Genomic DNA, 19,822 nt, shown 5'->3' with positions numbered 1-19,822 from the left:
TTCTTAGTAAATGAGTATGGGTTGGAACACAGTGGAGAGAAGACATTGGTTTCCCTCTGTCTGCTGCAAGGCGGTACTTTTGTGGCTGTTCTGTACACGTTACTCAGTGGGACAAATCAGGAAGGTGAGTGAGAGCCATTAAAGTGGGAAGAGTCTGCATGTATCCCGCCTACGGACAGTAACTTTTAGGTTAAGGATCAAAATATAAAACAGTATGGTCTTTCAAAAAATAAAGAAACCCTAATACCATATACTAATTATTTGCTGCCGACATCAAATGCAAATCCAAAAGCCACCATAGAGAGCATTACAAATTACAGTGCAGCAGAAACTGATTATATCACATGGTGATAATGTCACGGCAATGCTTGAGACTAAAATGTTATGAGCTTCAATAATACATGTCGGCCTGTAAGAAAGGAGAAAGCATCTAAGGGGATGACCCAAGGAGACAATAAAGAGTGGGGGAAATGCTAACTTCTAGATCAGTGTTTTGACTGCTCATGGCTATGAATAGAATCACAGACTTCAGGTCCTAGACTCTGAGGCCTTCATGCAGAGAGGTACATCACAATTTGTGCGCAAACAGGAGTTTGCACACACCAAAATTTTGAGGTGGGAGGTAATTAAGGCAAAGGGCAAATACTTGAAATGACATAATAACTAGCAAAAGTGATAATTCCTTATTTATTGAAGCGCAGCACCACAGAGCAGCTATCCCGCAAAGCTCTACAGCCGCTCTTGGAAAGCCCTCCCATACATTCACTCAAGACTTCATTATGTTCTAGTCACGAATGCAAAGAACACCACGCTTCCCGTCACCACAAACCCACAGTGGATAATTATTGAATGTGGTAAAAACGTCCCACAGCAATTACCCTACACACACAATTTCTCTCTTCCGCATTGCACTAGGTCGTGACAAAACAGTCTGGGTGAAAACAACTGGAAATTATGCTGCACGTGCGGTAATCCGTGTCAAAACACCGGTGTCAAAGGCTAGCCCCAATTCTGATGTGTCCCACAGCAGGGTAACGTAATTTTACCGCATTAGTTAACAAATACCACCCACTTACCCTGCAGGTTAAAATAAGGGCCTAAATGTAAAAGCTTTACACAATGTAAATTACGAAAACAATAGCAACTGTTGTTTCATTTGGGAGGGGAAAAATAAAAACAAAAGATACTTTGTAGTCGTTAAAAATCCATATTATACAACGAAATCTACATATTAGTCCTTCAAAGCATCTGTAAAAGTTCGGCCTGGAGTGTGAACGAATGAGTGGAGTCTCTTAAGTGACTAATAAGGAATGTCAAAGCACTGAGGAGGGCTGTTGCAGAATCCTACATTTGAGTTGTGATGATGCCAAAATGCGGATTCACGTATCCAAAGTATTACCTCATAGCCTCTGTAATCGACTTCCACGTCATCCCCGTAGACGTTGAGCTCCATGTTCTTGTGGCTGAAGACCGTCGCCGGTTTGGGGTTGCGGGGGTTGCACGCCATGTCATCAGCTAGCATGAGCACAATGTGACTGCAAGAGAGCCAGCAAACAGCCGACGTTACTTAAACACGTCCAAAGCCTGGAATAATGGCATTTCAATACACACTGGGATCGGTTAACCTGTACATCTGCCATTACAGGCACAGCAGCGACGCGCGGGGCTGAGCAACAACCCACTCGCGCGATGGGTGCAGAACAGGATTGTGATACGACCGTTAATTAAAAACGACTCAACTTCATGCACCTGCGGTCAAGTGATACACGTCTCAAACAACAGATTTACAAGAACAGTCGTTTAAAAATAGCTATTACTTTAAGCGCGTCTATATTGAGACTCCTAGAAGAAGGAAAGCAAGCCCAAGGAAAATGCTGAAAAGCGCAATCTAACTACAGGGCGGAACACCTAACGTCTGCTACGTTTGATACCTTTTATACCAGCTTAAGATGATGCATTTCCATTCAATGAAGCCATTTTGTTACGCATGTTGGAAATGTAACTCAGTAATAGTGAATTAAAAAACTCTCTCTAAATGCTAAACACCTTTATTCTTTGAGACATTTACGACTGAGTAAGATACGCAAGAGTTGACAAATTTGCTTTCACTCAATTTACCAATATCTCTCTTCAGTCTAACTTTACATAAAGGAATATTCTCATTTAAAAAAATGCAGCTTTTGCAGGACAGCACGACTCCACTGATCAATTCAGCAATATTATAGGGGGCCCCAGGGCTTTAAGTGGGATGAAAAAACTGGGGGGGGGGGGGGTCTTTCAAGGGGGCGTGGCCAATATAATTAAGGGCGTGGCTTAAAAACACGCAAGCTAAAAATCTGTGCTTCGCATAGTGCCACACGACTGGTATTTTGCTGTTTTTGTCTCTGCATGCATCCAGATATATGATACAAGTAACATCATACATACAACAAGTCAGGACTATTGTCTTTGTCAATGGTTGTTAGTTGCATAAGATAAATACGCAGCAACTGTGGCTTGTATATAATATTGAAAAAGCTTCCACATAAAGCCCATAAAGCCCTGGTGACACCACAACAATGTTGCTGCTCCCGAGTTCCGAAAAGAGAAGAGAAATCCAGAGAGAAAATGACTCTCTTTAAAGGATTTCTCTTCCCCTATAACACTCGAAAAAACCAGACCGCCTGTGCCAGGGCACAAAACAGAGCCCGATAGAGACCCGTTTCGAGACCTCCTTAAACAAGCATTGGCATAGCCAATAGGTCTCGCTTTTGGGGCCTTTTAAGTATTTTGTTATGCAGCACAATATCCTTGGTGCAACAACATCAACTGTTGCATGGCTAAACACTTATAAGGTCCCAAAAGCGAAACCTATTGGCTATGCCAATGCTGGTTTAATCATGGATGTAATTCGGTGTTTTGGCACTGGCATAAAAAAGGGCTTGGGTGGGTGGGAAAGGTTAGACTGCGGTAGATGAAAAGTGCTGAAGGCAGATGGCTAGAGGAAATAAGGTATGGCAGGAGGATAGATGGGAAGGCAAGTCAGGAGCATGTGCTACGGAATGCTTCTTCTATACCTGCACTCACGCTGAGACAACAAATGGATTGCCACTGCTTTACAGATGTATCTGTTAAAAATTGCAGTTGTGGATAACAGCATAATAGGATTCTACAAAAACACCAATGCAGTTCAGAAAAAGAGGAGCTTGTACTGACATGGACCCCCCTATATCTGCACCGATGCAGGAAGAAACTTTCCATGCTTGGTAAGCAATAATTGAGCCACGTTCATTCCAATAATGAAATCTACTGAGGCATGGATTTGCAGGTCTCATAAACATATTTAAACAAGGCCCGCGCATCTTGCGTGCACTACCTCCAATTGGCTTTCAGTACCATTTGTATTGCCGGGAGATGCCTTTCTGACGTAGTGCGGAGCAGTTGGGGCAGACATCACAGGAGAACCCTGACCAGACCGCCAGCCTGACAGCTGCAGTTCTGCAGCGCACTCCTGGGCGCTGAGAGCTGGCGACTGCACGCGTGCACACACACGTGAACGCAAACTCTAGGCCACAGTGGTAGCATTTTCTGAAGCCCTTACTAAAAGTCTCGGCCAGAGCACCGCATGCGCTGGCTCAGGCGAGACCCAACAATGTGTTAGTAGGATCCATAGGATGTTTTAACAGTACGAGCAGAGGCAGGTCCGCCTTTCATCAGACGCTCGGAAAAACAATATTTCCACCCATTCAGTGTGCACTGTGGTGATCACTGATATCCAGAATGGTATATTCCTTACAATCTCTATCACCCCCGCCCCTCTCACCCAATGTTATGTCCCGCGCTCTATTTGGAACCTTCAGGCAAAGCTCACTGTAGAATGTTGGTGAAGAGCTGCTTGAACGGTCGTGGTTGCTTGGAGGACTCTGTGAAGTAAATAGATGTACTTACTCTACTCCGCGCCGACTCTGTCTAACAAATACTTCAACAAAAGGAAGACACAGAGGTCTGCGACCCCCGGCCTCAGAGGAAAGTAGCAAACTTGCAAACCAATCATTTACTGTTGCAAGTGGTGTAGTGCAGACCTCAGTAAAAAGGCATCCATGCGTCTCCTGCTGACCCTGAACCTGTGGAGGGAGCAAGAAACACAGGAGAGAGGGGGTAACTGGAACAGGACATGAGGCGAAATGAGGGCGAGGATAAAATAAATAAAGTTTGAGCAGGAAGAGGACACCACAGAGAGGAGGGTGAGAGAACAAGAGACAAAGACAGGGTGTGCGTGCATGAGAGACAGAGCTGTTAGAGAGACATCAGAGAAAGGTGTGAAGTAGATAATATAAAGGTGTGAAAGAAAGTAAGTCAGGTGAGTGTGATAGGAGATAAACACAGAGGGGCGACCGAGACAGCTGAGAGTGAGCAGAAAACACGAGAGACACAGGATTACAGTATGAGAGATGTGATCTAGAGACAGATTAGAAAGATGAGTGAGAACGACAGAGAGGGATAGACGTGTGTGACAAAAGGTATAGAGTGATAGAGAACGGAGAGGCAGGAGGAGGGAGGTGATAGGGTGTTGGAAAGGCACTGTTCAGAGCTGGACAGGTAAGACCAGTGATAGAGGCGGCTGAGAAAGAGTGGGCAGACAGGAGGGAGAGGCGAGAGTATACCGATACAGTCTGTTCAGAGAGAAGGCGGAGCAGAGGGAGGGGGAAGCGTTAAGAGACGCGATAGATACAATGCAGTGTGAGAGACAGCTCGGAGATAAGGGAAGGCTGTTATGAGACGGGCGTGATGAAGAGACAGGTTAGAAAGAAGTCTTGGAGAGTCGGGTAGGCGGATAAGTGAGAAAGTGATTGTGAGAGCCAGAAGGGAGGCAGGGGAGAGAGGTGAGAAAGTGTCACATTTGAGTATGAAGATGGACAGTTGTTACACCGTTTGGAGAGACACAGGTTAGAAAAAACAGCTGGAGAGGCATGGAGGGGGTGGAAGGTGAGCGATATGTAGAGGGTATTCTGACACAGCTGCGAAAGACAAGGGAGTAATAGAAATGTGAGAAAGGTGAAATAAAGGTAAAAAAGAAACTGAATAGGTGGGAAAGACAGATGAGGGAAGACATGTATTATAAGAAGATCAGTGAGGAAGACGTCTATGATAGACATGAGGGATGAGAAAGAGACAGCAACCAGGGAGAATGACAGGTCAGAGAGATATTAAAAAGTTACACAGCTCCCAAATAGCCGAGTAGAGGCATTTTGGTGGATCAGTGCCAATGCACCCACTCGGGTGATGGGTAGGGCTTCATTGCAGAACGAAAGCTTTCTCACTACATACAATTTCTCTGATTATTTGAGTAAACTTTTCTGACGAAACCACTAGATGGCAGGATTTACAAACTGTTTGAGTCTATAATGCTTTAGTGTGCAAAACAAACCAGCACACGCCTCGTGCTGAACGTTAAAAAAACAAGCGTGCGCGCCTAAAAAAGTGTCGGCAAAAGTGAAAGCGTTTCTCTTGCGGGAGCGAGCCAGGGCCACCATGTGTTTGTAAGTTAATTACAAACATATGGTGTCAAGCTCGCTCCCGCAAGGTAATCGCCATACGTGCACGCGTTGCCATTGAAGGCAATGGAACGCGTGCATGTTTTTAAGACAAAAACTAAAGCGATTGCTAAAGGTCTTTTGCCTATGCAGCGCATGCGCGCTGCTAGGCGAGACCTAAAAAAACTGCCAGTGCTCAGACCCGGTGAGACCCGGTCCACTTAAAGCCCTGGGGGGCCCGCAAGAGGTTAAAGGTGACTGCACAACTGACGCACGTTGGTCCAGCAGTGAGTGCAATTGAACGAGGGAAAGGAAAACAGAGGCGCTCAGTGTTTGATCTGCGAGATAGCAGCAAGTAGAGGTGGGGGAGTCAACTAATTAACAGGGAGAGCCAGTCGAGCCTAGGGTCTCGCCCGGCTCTGAGAGCCCATGAGCGAGCTGAGCGCTGCAAATATTTGCCATGTAAATCATACTACAAACATGTAAAAATTCAAAAAAGTGTATTTCTTCAACCTGCGGGAGCGCTTCACCTCAGTACATCTAATTATATTACTGCATTGAAAGGCATTTATTAAAAGTGATAGTTTTTAAACATTCATGCACTCCCTCCCACCTCCCTGAAAACAATGCCATTGGTGAAATAAGGGGCAAGTCACTTGTCATGTGTACCCTATAATATGTGACCTACATTATTAGATGAAGCAACATTATAATCAGGGCCATTGGGATTATGAGGCAGGGGAGGACCAAGTTATGCAGAAGTGCTGACTAAATTATGTGGCAAGAAAAGGCATAATATGCAGCATAATGCGGCACATTCTAGAATGGCAATACTTCATTGCTTTGCCATCTTTACACATGGTAACACTGTCTGATTTCAAATCAAATCAATTCTTTATTGTTAGATTAATAAAAATCATTGCAATGGCAACCGTCAGTGGATTGATTCACACACTCAATTAAAAAATAAATACTTACAATGAAGACACTCACTAAAATAGAATCGATTTCTAAATCCACACTACTTGTGTTACGCAGGATTTGCAGGTGTCATGAATTAGTGCAAACCTTAGTCTCTTAGTTGGTTTTCAACTGGACTGGGGGACAATAGTAAACAGTTGAACTTCAAATTGATTACCGATGAGGGAGGACAGATGACTGTTTACGAGAATCCTACTAGATGTTACCCAGGCTTTGCCAACTCTTTTTTTTATAAATGGAACAAAACAATCCAAAAGATAAAATGTGCTGTGAGATCACAGAAAACACAAGCCTCTGGGTAAACAGCTGGAAAGGACTGTCAAAAGCTGCTAACTGTGGGGGAAATGGGCTATACCAGTTGTCATCTTATCGAAGTGCTGGTTAGGAAGAGCCTAGTGCAGGATTACAGGTGTCGACAAGTTGGTCCTCTGACTGGCTGAACCTTTTTGCTGCTCTTGTGACAAACTTGGTGAACCGAATATTAAGCACTGTATTGCCCAGGTTCAACGGCGCGATAATGGCCGGTCGATAGGGGCTTACACTGAGTTTGGTCTATTCTCCCCGTAAGTCAGCCCCACGTTCTTTGAGCAGGGCTGAACAAAATACCACATGTTCAAGTGATTCCTTACTTGACCCATAACTCCTGCACGTTGTATTGTCATTTAGGCAATGCCAACTGGGTATATGGTAAAGAAAAGGCCACTCCCCCAACCTGAGGGACATAATCTTTTGTTCCAGTAGACTGCATAGGTACAAGATAGATATGGTGCCATAGTACCTGCCATAGTACCTGGATTAAACCCGGTTATAATAGACCAGTGGTCTTTACGTTTTGCCAATTGTGCTCTGTCAGAATGGAATGATAGCAGCCGCTATAAGCCTACCCTTGTATGGCTAAACAGTACTAGGTCATCTGCATACAGCAGGTTTCTGACCTGAATGGCACCAATTTGTTTTTTTTTTGGGGGGGGGGCACGGGGCAGTTAATGTTAAAGGAATGTGATAAATCCAAGATGAAGAAGTTAAAAAGTAAGGGGGACAGCACACACCCCTGTTTTACTCCACGCAATGTTTGTATTTTCCTCGAGATGTGAGCTCCCTCTCCCAGTTTTATACGGATCCCTGTGCTTGTATGGAGCTGAATGATGGCCTCCAGTAGACGATGGGGAATCCCTCATTTCTATAGCTTGAACCACAATAATCCCCTTGGCACACGGTCGAACGCTGCTTAGAATAAAAAAAGCAGTAGCGAATTAAAAATCTTGTGGCTGCTACTTTGCCCGTCAAAACTGATACTGCAAGTAGGTTGGTTAAAGTTCCTGATTTTGCCACAAATCCTGTTTGATTGAAGGAGAGTAGATGTTTTTGTGTGACCCACAACAGACTGGTGTAGTACTTCGTCCAGGAGGGCTATCAACTTATAGTTATGTGGGTCAGATCTTGTACCACCTTTATAGATTGGATGTATGATAGCTCCACACCAGGACTGTGGTATCAATGAAGTGGTCTGGCAATAATCAGATAAGGATGCTAAGTGTTCGGCCCAGAACTCTGTATCCTGCTTGTACAGGTCCTGGGGTAGTCCATTTGGCCCAGGTGCCCAGTGAGAACGGCCTTTGATTGTAATGTGTGCCATTCAAATTATCGGTGCCTCTGGAGCTTTGGTGGCCTGTTGATGTGACTCCCATTGCTTTGTTGTCTGTTGTTGATAATGTCCAATTGTTCATTCGCGGGGATTGCTTAGTTACCACAGCGGTGGCTGTACCCAAGATGGACTGCAATTGACTTGCATTAATCGAGGGGGCATTTTTATCATGTTAACTGGTAGATAGTCTTCCTTATCAGTAGCTTCAAAGATGCCCACTCTTCGAACGGGATGTTTGCACTGCTTTATCCCCTCTGACCATGCAATCGCCATTCACGAGGGACCAGAAAACCTTCGTATTAGAGTTTTTGCTTGCATGAACTAAATTTGTCAAGAACTGAACAGAATGTTTTTGTTTCTCTAAGGACACTGCTTGCAAGAATGCTTTTTGTGCTTGCTTACCGTTGTTCAATGGCAATTCAGCCCCTGGGCACCTTCGAACTCGTCCTAATGCGGAGTTGCGTATGTTCTTCAATTTCTTAACCTCAGCTGTAGTGATGGTATGATTTCCTCTAATAAACTGTTGAGTAGTGTAGACAAATTTTTGAAGCAGTTGGCCGGTGATTGTCACACATGATGTTGGTGAGAAGTTATCAATGTTCCTCACGCCTAGAAGGGCTCTAAATACTATCATAATTATCGGTATGGAGAAATCGGACCATTTTAACCTTTTTAGGTTCTCCGTGTAGATTCAATAGGCTGTCAAGCTCGTCATGGCATTTTGTGCTATGTAGGAAGACACAGTGATTACTTGTGGGCGATGGTCACTATCCCCACATGCAACAATGTTCTAATTCTCTATCAAAGGAAGCATTTCCCTGTTACAGATGGTATAGTCAAGGAACGAGTAAGTATGTCCATTTGTACCTGTCCAGTTTGGTGGTTTGTCCTGGGAAAAGCGACCATTCAGGATTATGTAGCCCGTACTGGTGAGTTGTAGTATCATATATTCACCGAGCTTGCACTGATTGTTGCCACTGGGCTTTGTTTTTTAGTGATGCATTGGTGTCTGCCTAGTCATGTTTCTTCGTAATCTTCCGGAAGGTCTTGGAAGAGATTTGTATTATAATCCCCTGAGATCAAACACGCTGTACTACCATGGTCATTAAAGCCTCACATGATGCAAATTAGGTGGTCAAACCTGGACCTTTTCTCCCTGGCACTTGGGGTGATATGCACGTTTATGAGCAGCAGCTGTTTATTAAATTTCGAGCTTCTAAATCGTTATACCATTGATCCAGTCCTCTTCAAATGATAGCTGGTCAATTGTTGCTTTTAACTTGCCAGAGACATAAAATCGATAGCCTGCCCTTTGGTCTACCGAACTTATGAGTTCTTGTGGCGGGAGTCCTGTATTCTAAATAGCCCTCTAATGGAAGGCTTGCCTTTATCCATGTTTCCTGAAGAAGTATGACCGAGTGGTTCTTTAAGAACATTATCACGTCAGGGGACTGGATTTTTGGGTAAGGCCATTGATGTTCCAAGAGCACACTGATAGTCCAGATGTTTTAGTGTTGACTGCTGTTCGAATGCTATTTCAGCCATGACATCCTCCGGATAGGGCTACTGGAAGCCAAGCCCACTCATCTTTCGGATGATTTGGCACCTCTATCATTTGGACTTTGCTTCCTGTTACGGCTCGGCCTAAGGTGTTTTTTAATATTGAAAATGGAGGATTACTTATGTTATTAGGAGGTAACCAAAGGCTTTGCTAATTCCGTCAGATACCTTTTGTCTTTCTGGGCAAATATCTTGGTACATCAGTGTAGGATCTGCTTCATATCGTTACCCCCACTTTTTGCTTGGTGCAACACTGTTTTTAACTAGTCTGAGTGGGATCCTGCTAATCAGGACCCCAGTCTATCTGCTTTCTTCCTAAACTGTTATGTTATGTACTTAGGTACACTCCAGATTGGATACTGGGGTACCTTTGTCAGTCCCTCATAAATGGTAAACATGTACGCAGGGCATAGAAACCCTAGAGGCCTCCCTTGGGCTGAAGCATGTATTATGCCAACCATGAGAGGCCATGCAAAATGGAACTACAGGCCTGTCATTGCAGCCTCTGTAAGTTGGTGCATGTACCACTTACTTAAGATATAGGTTTACTATATCTAAGGGTCACTGCACTTAAAACCTATAAGTCACCCCTATAGCAGGCCTTCACAATCCTAAAGGCAGAATGCTTGGTTAGAAGTGAAAGGGTGCCCCTGCATAAGCAGGACACCCCTGCAACCTATGGAATCCATTCTCTCGGGTTGTCAGTGAAGCAGCCATAAACAATATATAGAGGGGCATTACGAGACCGTGTGATGATCAACTCTAAAACGGCTGAAACAAACCCTATCGTACTTGGTGTCAAACATGTTGTAATCATACCCCCACACCGGTAACCGGAGGTGTGATTCCACCCCTCAGAAGCGTGCTTCGTGGGGTCCCTGGGGTTCCGGGTACCAGCCTTCTATCTCCAGACAGCACGAAACGGTTGCAGGCAACCAGAGAAACATTTCTGTCCTCCTGCTGCTGAGCCAAGCTCGAGCAGGGGAAGGCGGAACAATAGGCATCCTGTCACAGGGAGGTGTGACCACCTCCCAGACAGGATTTAGTGTATTAGGACAGGGTGGGTGCTATTGCCAGTGACTGAAAGTCTGCATGAGGGGCACATTTAGAATCCCTGTGCATAGTCCAATCAAACCAGTCCTGGGAGCCATTGGCTCCCGCTCTGGCACGAAACTGGACAAAGGACATGGGAGTAAACTCCCCCCTGTCGAGACCCACCCCTGGGATGGTTCCATGAATCTTCCCAACCCTCTCCCAAGGGTACTGAAGGGCTTACCTGGTTGTAGGACCTTAGATTCATCGTGGACAAGATTCAGAACTGAAACCACTGCACTCCGACCGTCTGGGCACTCTGGATTTCGTTGGACTTCGTTTGGACCGGACTTCGTATCCCTCTAAGTCTGCTGCATCGTCTGTGCCTGTGCACCATACAGAATCCGTGTAGGACCTGTGGAGCATCCAAGACACCTGAAGATAATCTCCCTTGGAGTGAAGGAGTCACTCCCCTGCATTCGCAGGCACCACAACACTGCTGACCGGTCTGCTGCTCCCGAGCTCCTACGGACTCCGAAAGGCTCAGCAACACAGGAGGTGGGTTTCTATGTCTCTCGAGTTCCAAGCTGGCCTTTCACCAAGTTTGAGGTCAGAATCCCTCGTGGGGGCTGCAATACCCGAACTCCTGTGCACCGTGTACTTTTGTAAGTGCATGTGCTTGTCGGCAATCCTGCGACAAGTGCATTGGGCTCCAAGTAGCCCCAACCTCTGGCACCACTTCCTACAAAGATCTTTAACCACCTCACACAGTGTGCTTTGTGGCCTGTTTTGTGAAGCTGCTCGAGGTCCTCTCACGACTCCTGTGCCTCCGGCCTGTGGGTCCAATTGAGGGTCAACCCTGCTTTTCCAGGGCTCCTCTGGTTCCTCCAGGCCTGCCCCGACTCCCCTGTGTGTGGCGAGTCTCCTGGACCTTGCTGGCTGAACCATATACTTCCTTGACCTTCTGCATGGGTTGCGGTTAGGCTTGTTGGTGCTCTGACCGGACACCAACCCCTCAGCACTCGACATCCTTCATGGGACAGCTTGCAACCGGCTCCTGGTCTTCCTCAATGTTGTCTGGTCCCCGCAGCTACAGAGTGAAGGTCACCGTCAAGTATCCTGAAGCACCAGACATCGGTGGGCATTCTTCTACCGAGACCCTGGTCACTCTCAAGTGAGTGACTCAGACTCTGTCTCCTCTGCTTTCAGGTACACCTCAACAAGAATCCACATCAGGATTCCAACGGACATTCTTCTCCCTTCCAGTAGCGACTCTCCTTCAAAGTCCTCCATTGGGTTCAACAGTAGTTTCCAACACCACTTCACACCTATGCACCCAGCTTCCCTGGGTTAGGTAACTTAGGTACTTCGGTATCCACGGGTGGGGTGGCTCTCCAACCTTCTGTCTTCCACAGGGTTTCTTCGTAGTCCACTGGGAAAGATCCTTAACCTTTAAAACTCCAGCCGCGACTTTCACATAGAGGTGTACGGAGCACGTGGTCATGTTTCCACACTGTGCCCGTTCTCCATGGGGTCCCTACTTACTCACCTTTGGTGGTCCCAGCGATTCTAAAGCCTCTCAACATCGTCCTGACTCGATTTGTGATTCTTATACCATATTCTTAGTATATGGTTTGGTCTCCCCCGGGGTCCACTGTGTATTAGTACTCTTTACTGTCATTCCTTTGCTTAAGTATTGTGTGCTTTGTGTCCATCTCCGTGTTGGGGATACTGAAACGTACTAGAGAGTATTAGGTAATAAAGACATATCTTTATAAATACCTTCTTTGATTCTCTTTAATTTAACCTATACTATAAGATTGCATTCTGGTAAAACAAGTGGATTTACACTCCTTCAAGACTAAGCCTGAAGGCTGCTCTCCACAGCTTTCACTTGAATAGCTTTCTAAGGTTGTCTGAGACCTCCAAAATCACCATAACTGTTACCTCGACTGGTGCAAGGTGCCCACTTACATTAGTGGACAGCATATACCAAGCTAGTCTCTCACAATCACTAGGGCTGGGCGGAATTTGCGGAATGCCGTTTCGCGGAATTTTGAAAAAAAAATTGTTGAAAACGAGCGCACAACCTGAGGGACCGTGTGCCCGGGACTGGGGTCCCTCGTGCTTGGGCAGGCTCCCCTATCTCCCCGGCCTGGCTGCGTTGAGAAGCAGGGACCGGCCCCGGGCCTCCTGATGTTTGGTCAGGGCCTGGGATCCCACGTCCTGCGGCCTGCCAAGTGTCCATCTGCCCGGGACAAGGGACCCTGGTGCAGAGCCCCGGAGCCCTGCAAGGGCAGGCAGGAGCCCTACCGCTATGGCTCGGGGTTGGACAGATGGGAGTCCTGTCAGTCCCGTCCATCTGGTTGCACCTCTCCCCTCGGCCATCTGGTCGCGCGCAATGCTTTCCAATAGGGCGACCGATGAGGGTCCATCCGCCTCGCGGATCCCAGCCAGGGCTCCAGGAGGCCGGGCGCATCCGCGCCTAGGGTCCCCTCCGTCACTCGGAGCGCGAGGGTTACAAGAAAGGTGGGTAGCCTTCCTCCGGATTAGTAGGGGCAGGGTATGCCGGGACACCCCTCCTGGGGATTGCTGTTCTCAGGCGGGGACCAGATGGGCCAAGGCCGGACGACACTTCCCCGGGGCGTCGGGTGCTCCCTCCTCCAGCCCGCGGCGAGGCAAAGTGCCCAGGACGGGCTCCATGGGTCCCCCGGGCGTCCACCGAGCCCTGCAGCCCCAGAGCCCTGCAGCCCCAGAGCCCTGCAGCCCCAGAGCCCTGCAGCCCCGGAGCCCTGCAGCCCCGGAGCCCTGCAGCCCCGGAGCCCTGCAGCCCCGGAGCCCTGCAGCCCCGGAGCCCTGCAGCCCCGGAGCCCTGCAGCCCCGGAGCCCTGCAGCCCCGGAGCCCTGCAGCCCCGGAGCCCTGCAGGCCCGGAGCCCTGCAGGCCCGGAGCCCTGCAGGCCCGGAGCCCTGCAGGCCCGGAGCCCTGCAGGCCCGGAGCCCTGCAGGCCCGGAGCCCTGCAGGCCCGGAGCCCTGCAGGCCCGGAGCCCTGCAGCCCCGGAGCCCTGCAGCCCCGGAGCCCTGCAGCCCCGGAGCCCTGCAGCCCCGGAGCCCTGCAGCCCCGGAGCCCTGCAGCCCCGGAGCCCTGCAGCCCCGGAGCCCTGCAGCCACGGAGCCCTGCAGCCACGGAGCCCTGCAGCCACGGAGCCCTGCAGCCACGGAGCCCTGCAGCCACGGAGCCCTGCAGCCACGGAGCCCTGCAGCCACGGAGCCCTGCGTGGGCAGGCGGGAACCCTAGCGCGAAGGCTCGGGGTTGGACAGATGGGAGTCCTGTCAGTCCCGTCCATCTGGTTGCACCTCTCCCCTCGGCCATCTGGTCGCGCGCAATGCTTTCCAACAGGGCGACCAGATGGCCGGGCCAGCCTGGAAGTCCCGATGAGGGTCCATCCGCCTCGCGGATCCCAGCCAGGGCTCCAGGAGGCCGGGCGCATCCGCGCCTAGGGTCCCCTCCGTCACTCGGAGCGCGAGGGTTACAAGAAAGGTGGGTAGCCTTCCTCCGGATTAGTAGGGGCAGGGTATGCCGGGACACCCCTCCTGGGGATTGTGGTTCTCAGGCGGGGACCAGATGGGCCAAGCCCAGACGACACTTCCCCGGGGCGTCGGGTGCTTCCTCCTCCAGCCCGCGGCGAGGCAAAGTGCCCAGGACGGGCTCCATGGGTCCCCCGGGCATCCCCCGAGGCCTGCAGCCCCAAAGCCCTGCAGCCCTGGAGCCCTTCAGCCCGGAGCCCTGGAGCCCTGCAGGACCAGAGCCCTGCAGCCCTGGAGCCCTGCAGCCCCTGGGCCTGAGCCCTGCAGCCACAGAGCCCTGCGTGGGCAGGCAGGAACCCTAGCGCGAAGGCTCGGGGTTGGACAGATGGGAGTCCTGTCAGTCCCGTCCATCTGGTTGCACCTCTCCCCTCGGCCATCTGGTCGCGCGCAATGCTTTCCAATAGGGCGACCAGATGGCCGGGCCAGCCTGGAAGTCCCGATGAGGGTCCATCCGCCTCGCGGATCCCAGCCAGGGCTCCAGGAGGCCGGGCGCATCCGCGCCTAGGGTCCCCTCCGTCACTCGGAGCGCGAGGGTTACAAGAAAGGTGGGTAGCCTTCCTCCGGATTAGTAGGGGCAGGGTATGCCGGGACACCCCTCCTGGGGATTGCGGTTCTCAGGCGGGGACCAGATGGGCCAAGGCCGGACGACACTTCCCCGGGGCGTCGGGTGCTCCCTCCTCCAGCCTGCGGCGAGGCAAAGTGCCCAGGACGGGCTCCATGGGTCCCCCGGGCGTCCACCGAGGCCTGCAGCCCTGGAGCCCTGCAGCCCTGGAGCCCTGCAGCCCTGGAGCCCTGCAGGCCCGGAGCCCTGCAGGCCCGGAGCCCTGCAGGCCCGGAGCCCTGCAGCCCCGGAGCCCTGCAGCCACCGAGGCCTGCAGCCCTGGAGCCCTGCAGCCCTGGAGCCCTGCAGGCCCGGAGCCCTGCAGGCCCGGAGCCCTGCAGGCCCGGAGCCCTGCAGCCCCAGAGCCCTGCAGCCCCAGAGCCCTGCAGCCCCAGAGCCCTGCAGCCCCAGAGCCCTGCAGCCCCAGAGCCCTGCAGCCCCAGAGCCCTGCAGCCCCAGAGCCCTGCAGCCCCAGAGCCCTGCAGCCCCAGAGCCCTGCAGCCCCAGAGCCCTGCAGCCCCAGAGCCCTGCAGCCCCAGAGCCCTGCAGCCCCAGAGCCCTGCAGCCCCAGAGCCCTGCAGCCCCAGAGCCCTGCAGCCCCAGAGCCCTGCAGCCCCAGAGCCCTGCAGCCCCAGAGCCCTGCAGCCCCGGAGCCCTGCAGCCCCGGAGCCCTGCAGCCACGGAGCCCTGCAGCCACGGAGCCCTGCAGCCACGGAGCCCTGCAGCCACGGAGCCCTGCAGCCACGGAGCCCTGCAGCCACGGAGCCCTGCAGCCACGGAGCCCTGCAGCCACGGAGCCCTGCAGCCACGGAGCCCTGCAGCCACGGAGCCCTGCAGCCACGGAGCCCTGCAGCCACGGAGCCCTGCAGCCACGGAGCCCTGCAGCCACGGAGCCCTGCGTGGGCAGGCGGGAACCCTAGCGCGAAGGCTCGGGGTTGGACAGATGGGAGTCCTGTCAGTCCCGTCCATCTGGTTGCACCTCTCCCCTCGGCCATCTGGTCGCGCGCAATGCTTTCCAACAGGGCGACCAGATGGCCGGGCCAGCCTGGAAGTCCCGATGAGGGTCCATCCGCCTCGCGGATCCCAGCCAGGGCTCCAGGAGGCCGGGCGCATCCGCGCCTAGGGTCCCCTCCGTCACTCGGAGCGCGAGGGTTACAAGAAAGGTGGGTAGCCTTCCTCCGGATTAGTAGGGGCAGGGTATGCCGGGACACTCCTCCTGGGGATTGTGGTTCTCAGGCGGGGACCAGATGGGCCAAGCCCGGACGACACTTCCCCGGGGCGTCGGGTGCTTCCTCCTCCAGCCCGCGGCGAGGCAAAGTGCCCAGGACGGGCTCCATGGGTCCCCCGGGCATCCCCCGAGGCCTGCAGCCCCAAAGCCCTGCAGCCCTGGAGCCCTTCAGCCCGGAGCCCTGGAGCCCTGCAGGACCAGAGCCCTGCAGCCCTGGAGCCCTGCAGCCCCTGGGCCTGAGCCCTGCAGCCACGGAGCCCTGCGTGGGCAGGCAGGAACCCTAGCGCGAAGGCTCGGGGTTGGACAGATGGGAGTTCTTTCAGTCCCGTCCATCTGGTTGCACCTCTCCCCTTGGCCATCTGGTTGCGCGCAATGCTTCCCAATGGGGCGACCAGATGGCCGGGCCGGCCTGGAAGTCCCGATGAGGGTCCATTTGCCTCCCGGATCCCAGCCAGGGCTCCAGGAGGCCGGGCGCGTACGGGCCTAGGGTCCCCTCCGTCACTCGGAGCGCGTGGGTTACAAGAAAGGGGGTAGCCTTCCTCCGGATTAGTATGGGCAGGGTATGCCGGAAGACCCCTCCGGGGCTGGCGGTTCTTTGCCGGGGACCAGATGGGCTACGCCCGGGCAACATCCTCCCAGGCTTCACTCCTCCGGCCCGCGGCCTGGCAAAGTGCCCAGGGTCGGGCTCCACGGGTCCCGGGCAGTCCTACCCCCGGGGCGCCCGGGCCCGAGAGCTCCGTCGGTGTTCCCCGTGCCCGAGTCCCAGCCGCTGTCCCCCAGCCCCCGGGAAGCAGAGAGCCCACCGAGCCCATGGTTAAGGCGGGAGCCCTACCGCTATGTAGCCTTCCTCCGGATTACTAGGGACAGGGTACTCTGGGACCCCTCTCGGTCCTCAGCCGGCAGCAGGACGGGCCCGGATGCTGCCCCGGTCCTGTCCCGGGGACTGCCGCGTGGCAGGGTGCCCTGGACAAGGGGTCCGGATGGTCCGGGGAGGCTTCCCCTGCGCCTGCGGGCCTGGGAGCCCCGGCTGGCTCCCGGGCCCCGTCCCCCGGCACTGCCAAAGGCCTGGGACGGGGTTCCGTTGTGTCCGGGGAGCCTCCACAGGCCTGTCTGGGTTCATTGGCCCCTGGAGGCCCCGGGGAGGGCGGCGGAGGGCCCGGGGAGGCTTCCCCTGCGCCTGCGGGCCTGGGAGCCCCGGCTGGGTCCAGGGACCCGGCCGGGCCCCGGGTCGGGGTCTACGGCCCTGGGCCCCGTCACCCGGCCTGCGGCACTGCCAAAGGCCTGGGACGGGGTTCCGTTGTGTCCGGGGAGCCTCCCCAGGCCTGTCTGGGTTCATTGGCCCCTGGGGGCCCCGGGGAGGGCAGGGCGGCCTCCCCGCCCCGGGCTCCGTCTGGGGTCCTGCCACGTGGCAGGGTGCCCGGGGCGGGCTCCGGAGGGCCCGGGGAGGCTTCCCCTGCGCCTGCGGGCCTGGGAGCCCCGGCTGGGTCCAGGGGCCCGGCCGGGCCCTGGGTCGGGGTCTCCGGCCCTGGGCCCCGTCCCCCGGCCTGCGGCACTGCCAAAGGCCTGGGACGGGGTTCCGTTGTGTCCGGGGACCCTCCCCAGGCCTGTCTGGGTTCATTGGCCCCTGGGGGCCCCGGGAGGGCAGCCTCCCCGTCCCGGGTCCTGCCGCGCGGCAGGGTGCCCGGGACGGGGCCCGGGGAGGCTTCGCCTGCGGTCCCGGGAGCCCCGGCTGGGTCCAGGGGCCCGGCCGGGCCCCGGGTCGGGGTCTCCGGCCCTGGGCCCCGTCCCCCGGCACTGCCAAAGGCCTGGGACGGGGTTCCGTTGTGTCCGGTGAGCCTCCCCAGGCCTGTCTGGGCTCATTGGCCCCTGGGGGCCCCGGGGAGGGCGGCCTCCCCGGCCCGGGTCCTGCCGCGCGGCAGGGTGCCCGGGACGGGGTCCGGAGGTCCCGGGGAGGCTTCGCCTGCGGTCCCGGGAGCCCCGGCTGGGTCCAGGGGCCCGGTCGGGCCCTGGGTCGGGGTCTCCGGCCCCAGACCCCGTCCCCCGGCACTGCCAAAGACCCGGGACGGGGTTCCGTTGTGTCCGGGGAGCCTCCCCAGGCCTGTCTGGGCTCATTGGCCCCTGGGGGCCCCAGGGAGGGCGGCCTCCCCGCCCCGGGCTCCGTCTGGGGTCCTGCCACGTGGCAGGGTGCCCGGGGCGGGCTCCGGAGGGCCCGGGGAGGCTTCCCCTGCGCCTGCGGGCCTGGGAGCCCCGGCTGGGTCCAGGGGCTCGGCCGGGCCCCGGGGTCTCCGGCCCTGGGCCCAGTCGCCCGGCCTGCGGCACTGCCAAAGGCCTGGGACGGGGTTCCGTTGTGTCCTGGGAGCCTCCCCAGGCCTGTCTGGGTTCATTGGCCCCTGGGGGCCCCGGGGAGGGCGGCCTCCCCGCCCCGGGCTCCGTCCCGGGTCCTGCCACGTGGCAGGGTGCCCGGGGCGGGCTCCGGAGGGCCCGGGGAGGCTTCCCCTGCGCCTGCGGGCCTGGGAGCCCCGGCTGGGTCCAGGGGCTCGGCCGGGCCCCGGGGTCTCCGGCCCTGGGCCCAGTCGCCCGGCCTGCGGCACTGCCAAAGGCCTGGGACGGGGTTCCGTTGTGTCCTGGGAGCCTCCCCAGGCCTGTCTGGGTTCATTGGCCCCTGGGGGCCCCGGGGAGGGCGGCCTCCCCGCCCCGGGCTCCGTCCCGGGTCCTGCGGCGCGGCAGGGTGCCCGGGACGGGGCCCGGGGAGGCTTCGCCTGCGGTCCCGGGAGGCTTCGCCTGCGGTCCAGGGGCCCGGCCGGGCCCCGGGTCGGGGTCTCCGGCCCTGGGCCCCGTCCCCCGGCCTGCGGCACTGCCAAAGGCCTGGGACGGGGTTCCGTTGTGTCTGGGGAGCCTCTCCAGGCCTGTCTGGGCTCATTGGCCCCTGGGGGCCCCGGGGAGGGCGGCCTCCCCGTCCCGGGTCCTGCCGCGCGGCAGGGTGCCCGGGACGGGGTCCGGAGGTCCCGGGGAGGCTTCCCCTGCGCCTGCGGTCCCGGGAGCCCCGGTCGGGCCCTGGGTCGGGGTCTCCGGCCCCAGACCCCGTCCCCCGGCACTGCCAAAGGCCCGGGACGGGGTTCCGTTGTGTCCGGGGAGCCTCCCCAGGCCTGTCTGGGTTCATTGGCCCCTGGGGGCCCCGGGGAGGGCGGCCTCCCCGCCCCGGGCTCCGTCCCGGGTCCTGCGGCGCGGCAGGGTGCCCGGGACGGGGCCCGGGGAGGCTTCGCCTGCGGTCCCGGGAGGCTTCGCCTGCGGTCCAGGGGCCCGGCCGGGCCCCGGGTCGGGGTCTCCGGCCCTGGGCCCCGTCCCCCGGCCTGCGGCACTGCCAAAGGCCTGGGACGGGGTTCCGTTGTGTCTGGGGAGCCTCCCCAGGCCTGTCTGGGCTCATTGGCCCCTGGGGGCCCCGGGGAGGGCGGCCTCCCCGTCCCGGGTCCTGCCGCGCGGCAGGGTGCCCGGGACGGGGTCCGGAGGTCCCGGGGAGGCTTCCCCTGCGCCTGCGGTCCCGGGAGCCCCGGTCGGGCCCTGGGTCGGGGTCTCCGGCCCCAGACCCCGTCCCCCGGCACTGCCAAAGGCCCGGGACGGGGTTCCGTTGTGTCCGGGGAGCCTCCCCAGGCCTGTCTGGGCTCATTGGCCCCTGGG

At 55.8% G+C, this 19,822-nt stretch overlaps 1 protein-coding gene across 1 annotated transcript in view; it reads right to left on the bottom strand.

Moving 5' to 3' along the window:
• PIGK (phosphatidylinositol glycan anchor biosynthesis class K) overlaps positions 1-19,822 on the bottom strand; it is a 528,114-nt gene that overhangs the window by 415,544 nt on the left and 92,748 nt on the right. Inside the window, exon 4 of the mRNA XM_085602040.1 lies at positions 1,400-1,535. Within this exon, the coding sequence (XP_085458166.1) occupies positions 1,400-1,535 (136 nt within the window). The remainder of the gene's footprint in view (positions 1-1,399; positions 1,536-19,822) is intronic.

This window comes from Triturus cristatus, chromosome 4_2 (genome assembly GCF_964204655.1).
Source record: "Triturus cristatus chromosome 4_2, aTriCri1.1, whole genome shotgun sequence".
Taxonomy (NCBI): Eukaryota; Metazoa; Chordata; class Amphibia; order Caudata; family Salamandridae; genus Triturus; species Triturus cristatus.
The sequence above is the reverse complement of the archived record's forward strand: the minus strand, read 5'-3'. Positions and strand labels throughout refer to the sequence as shown.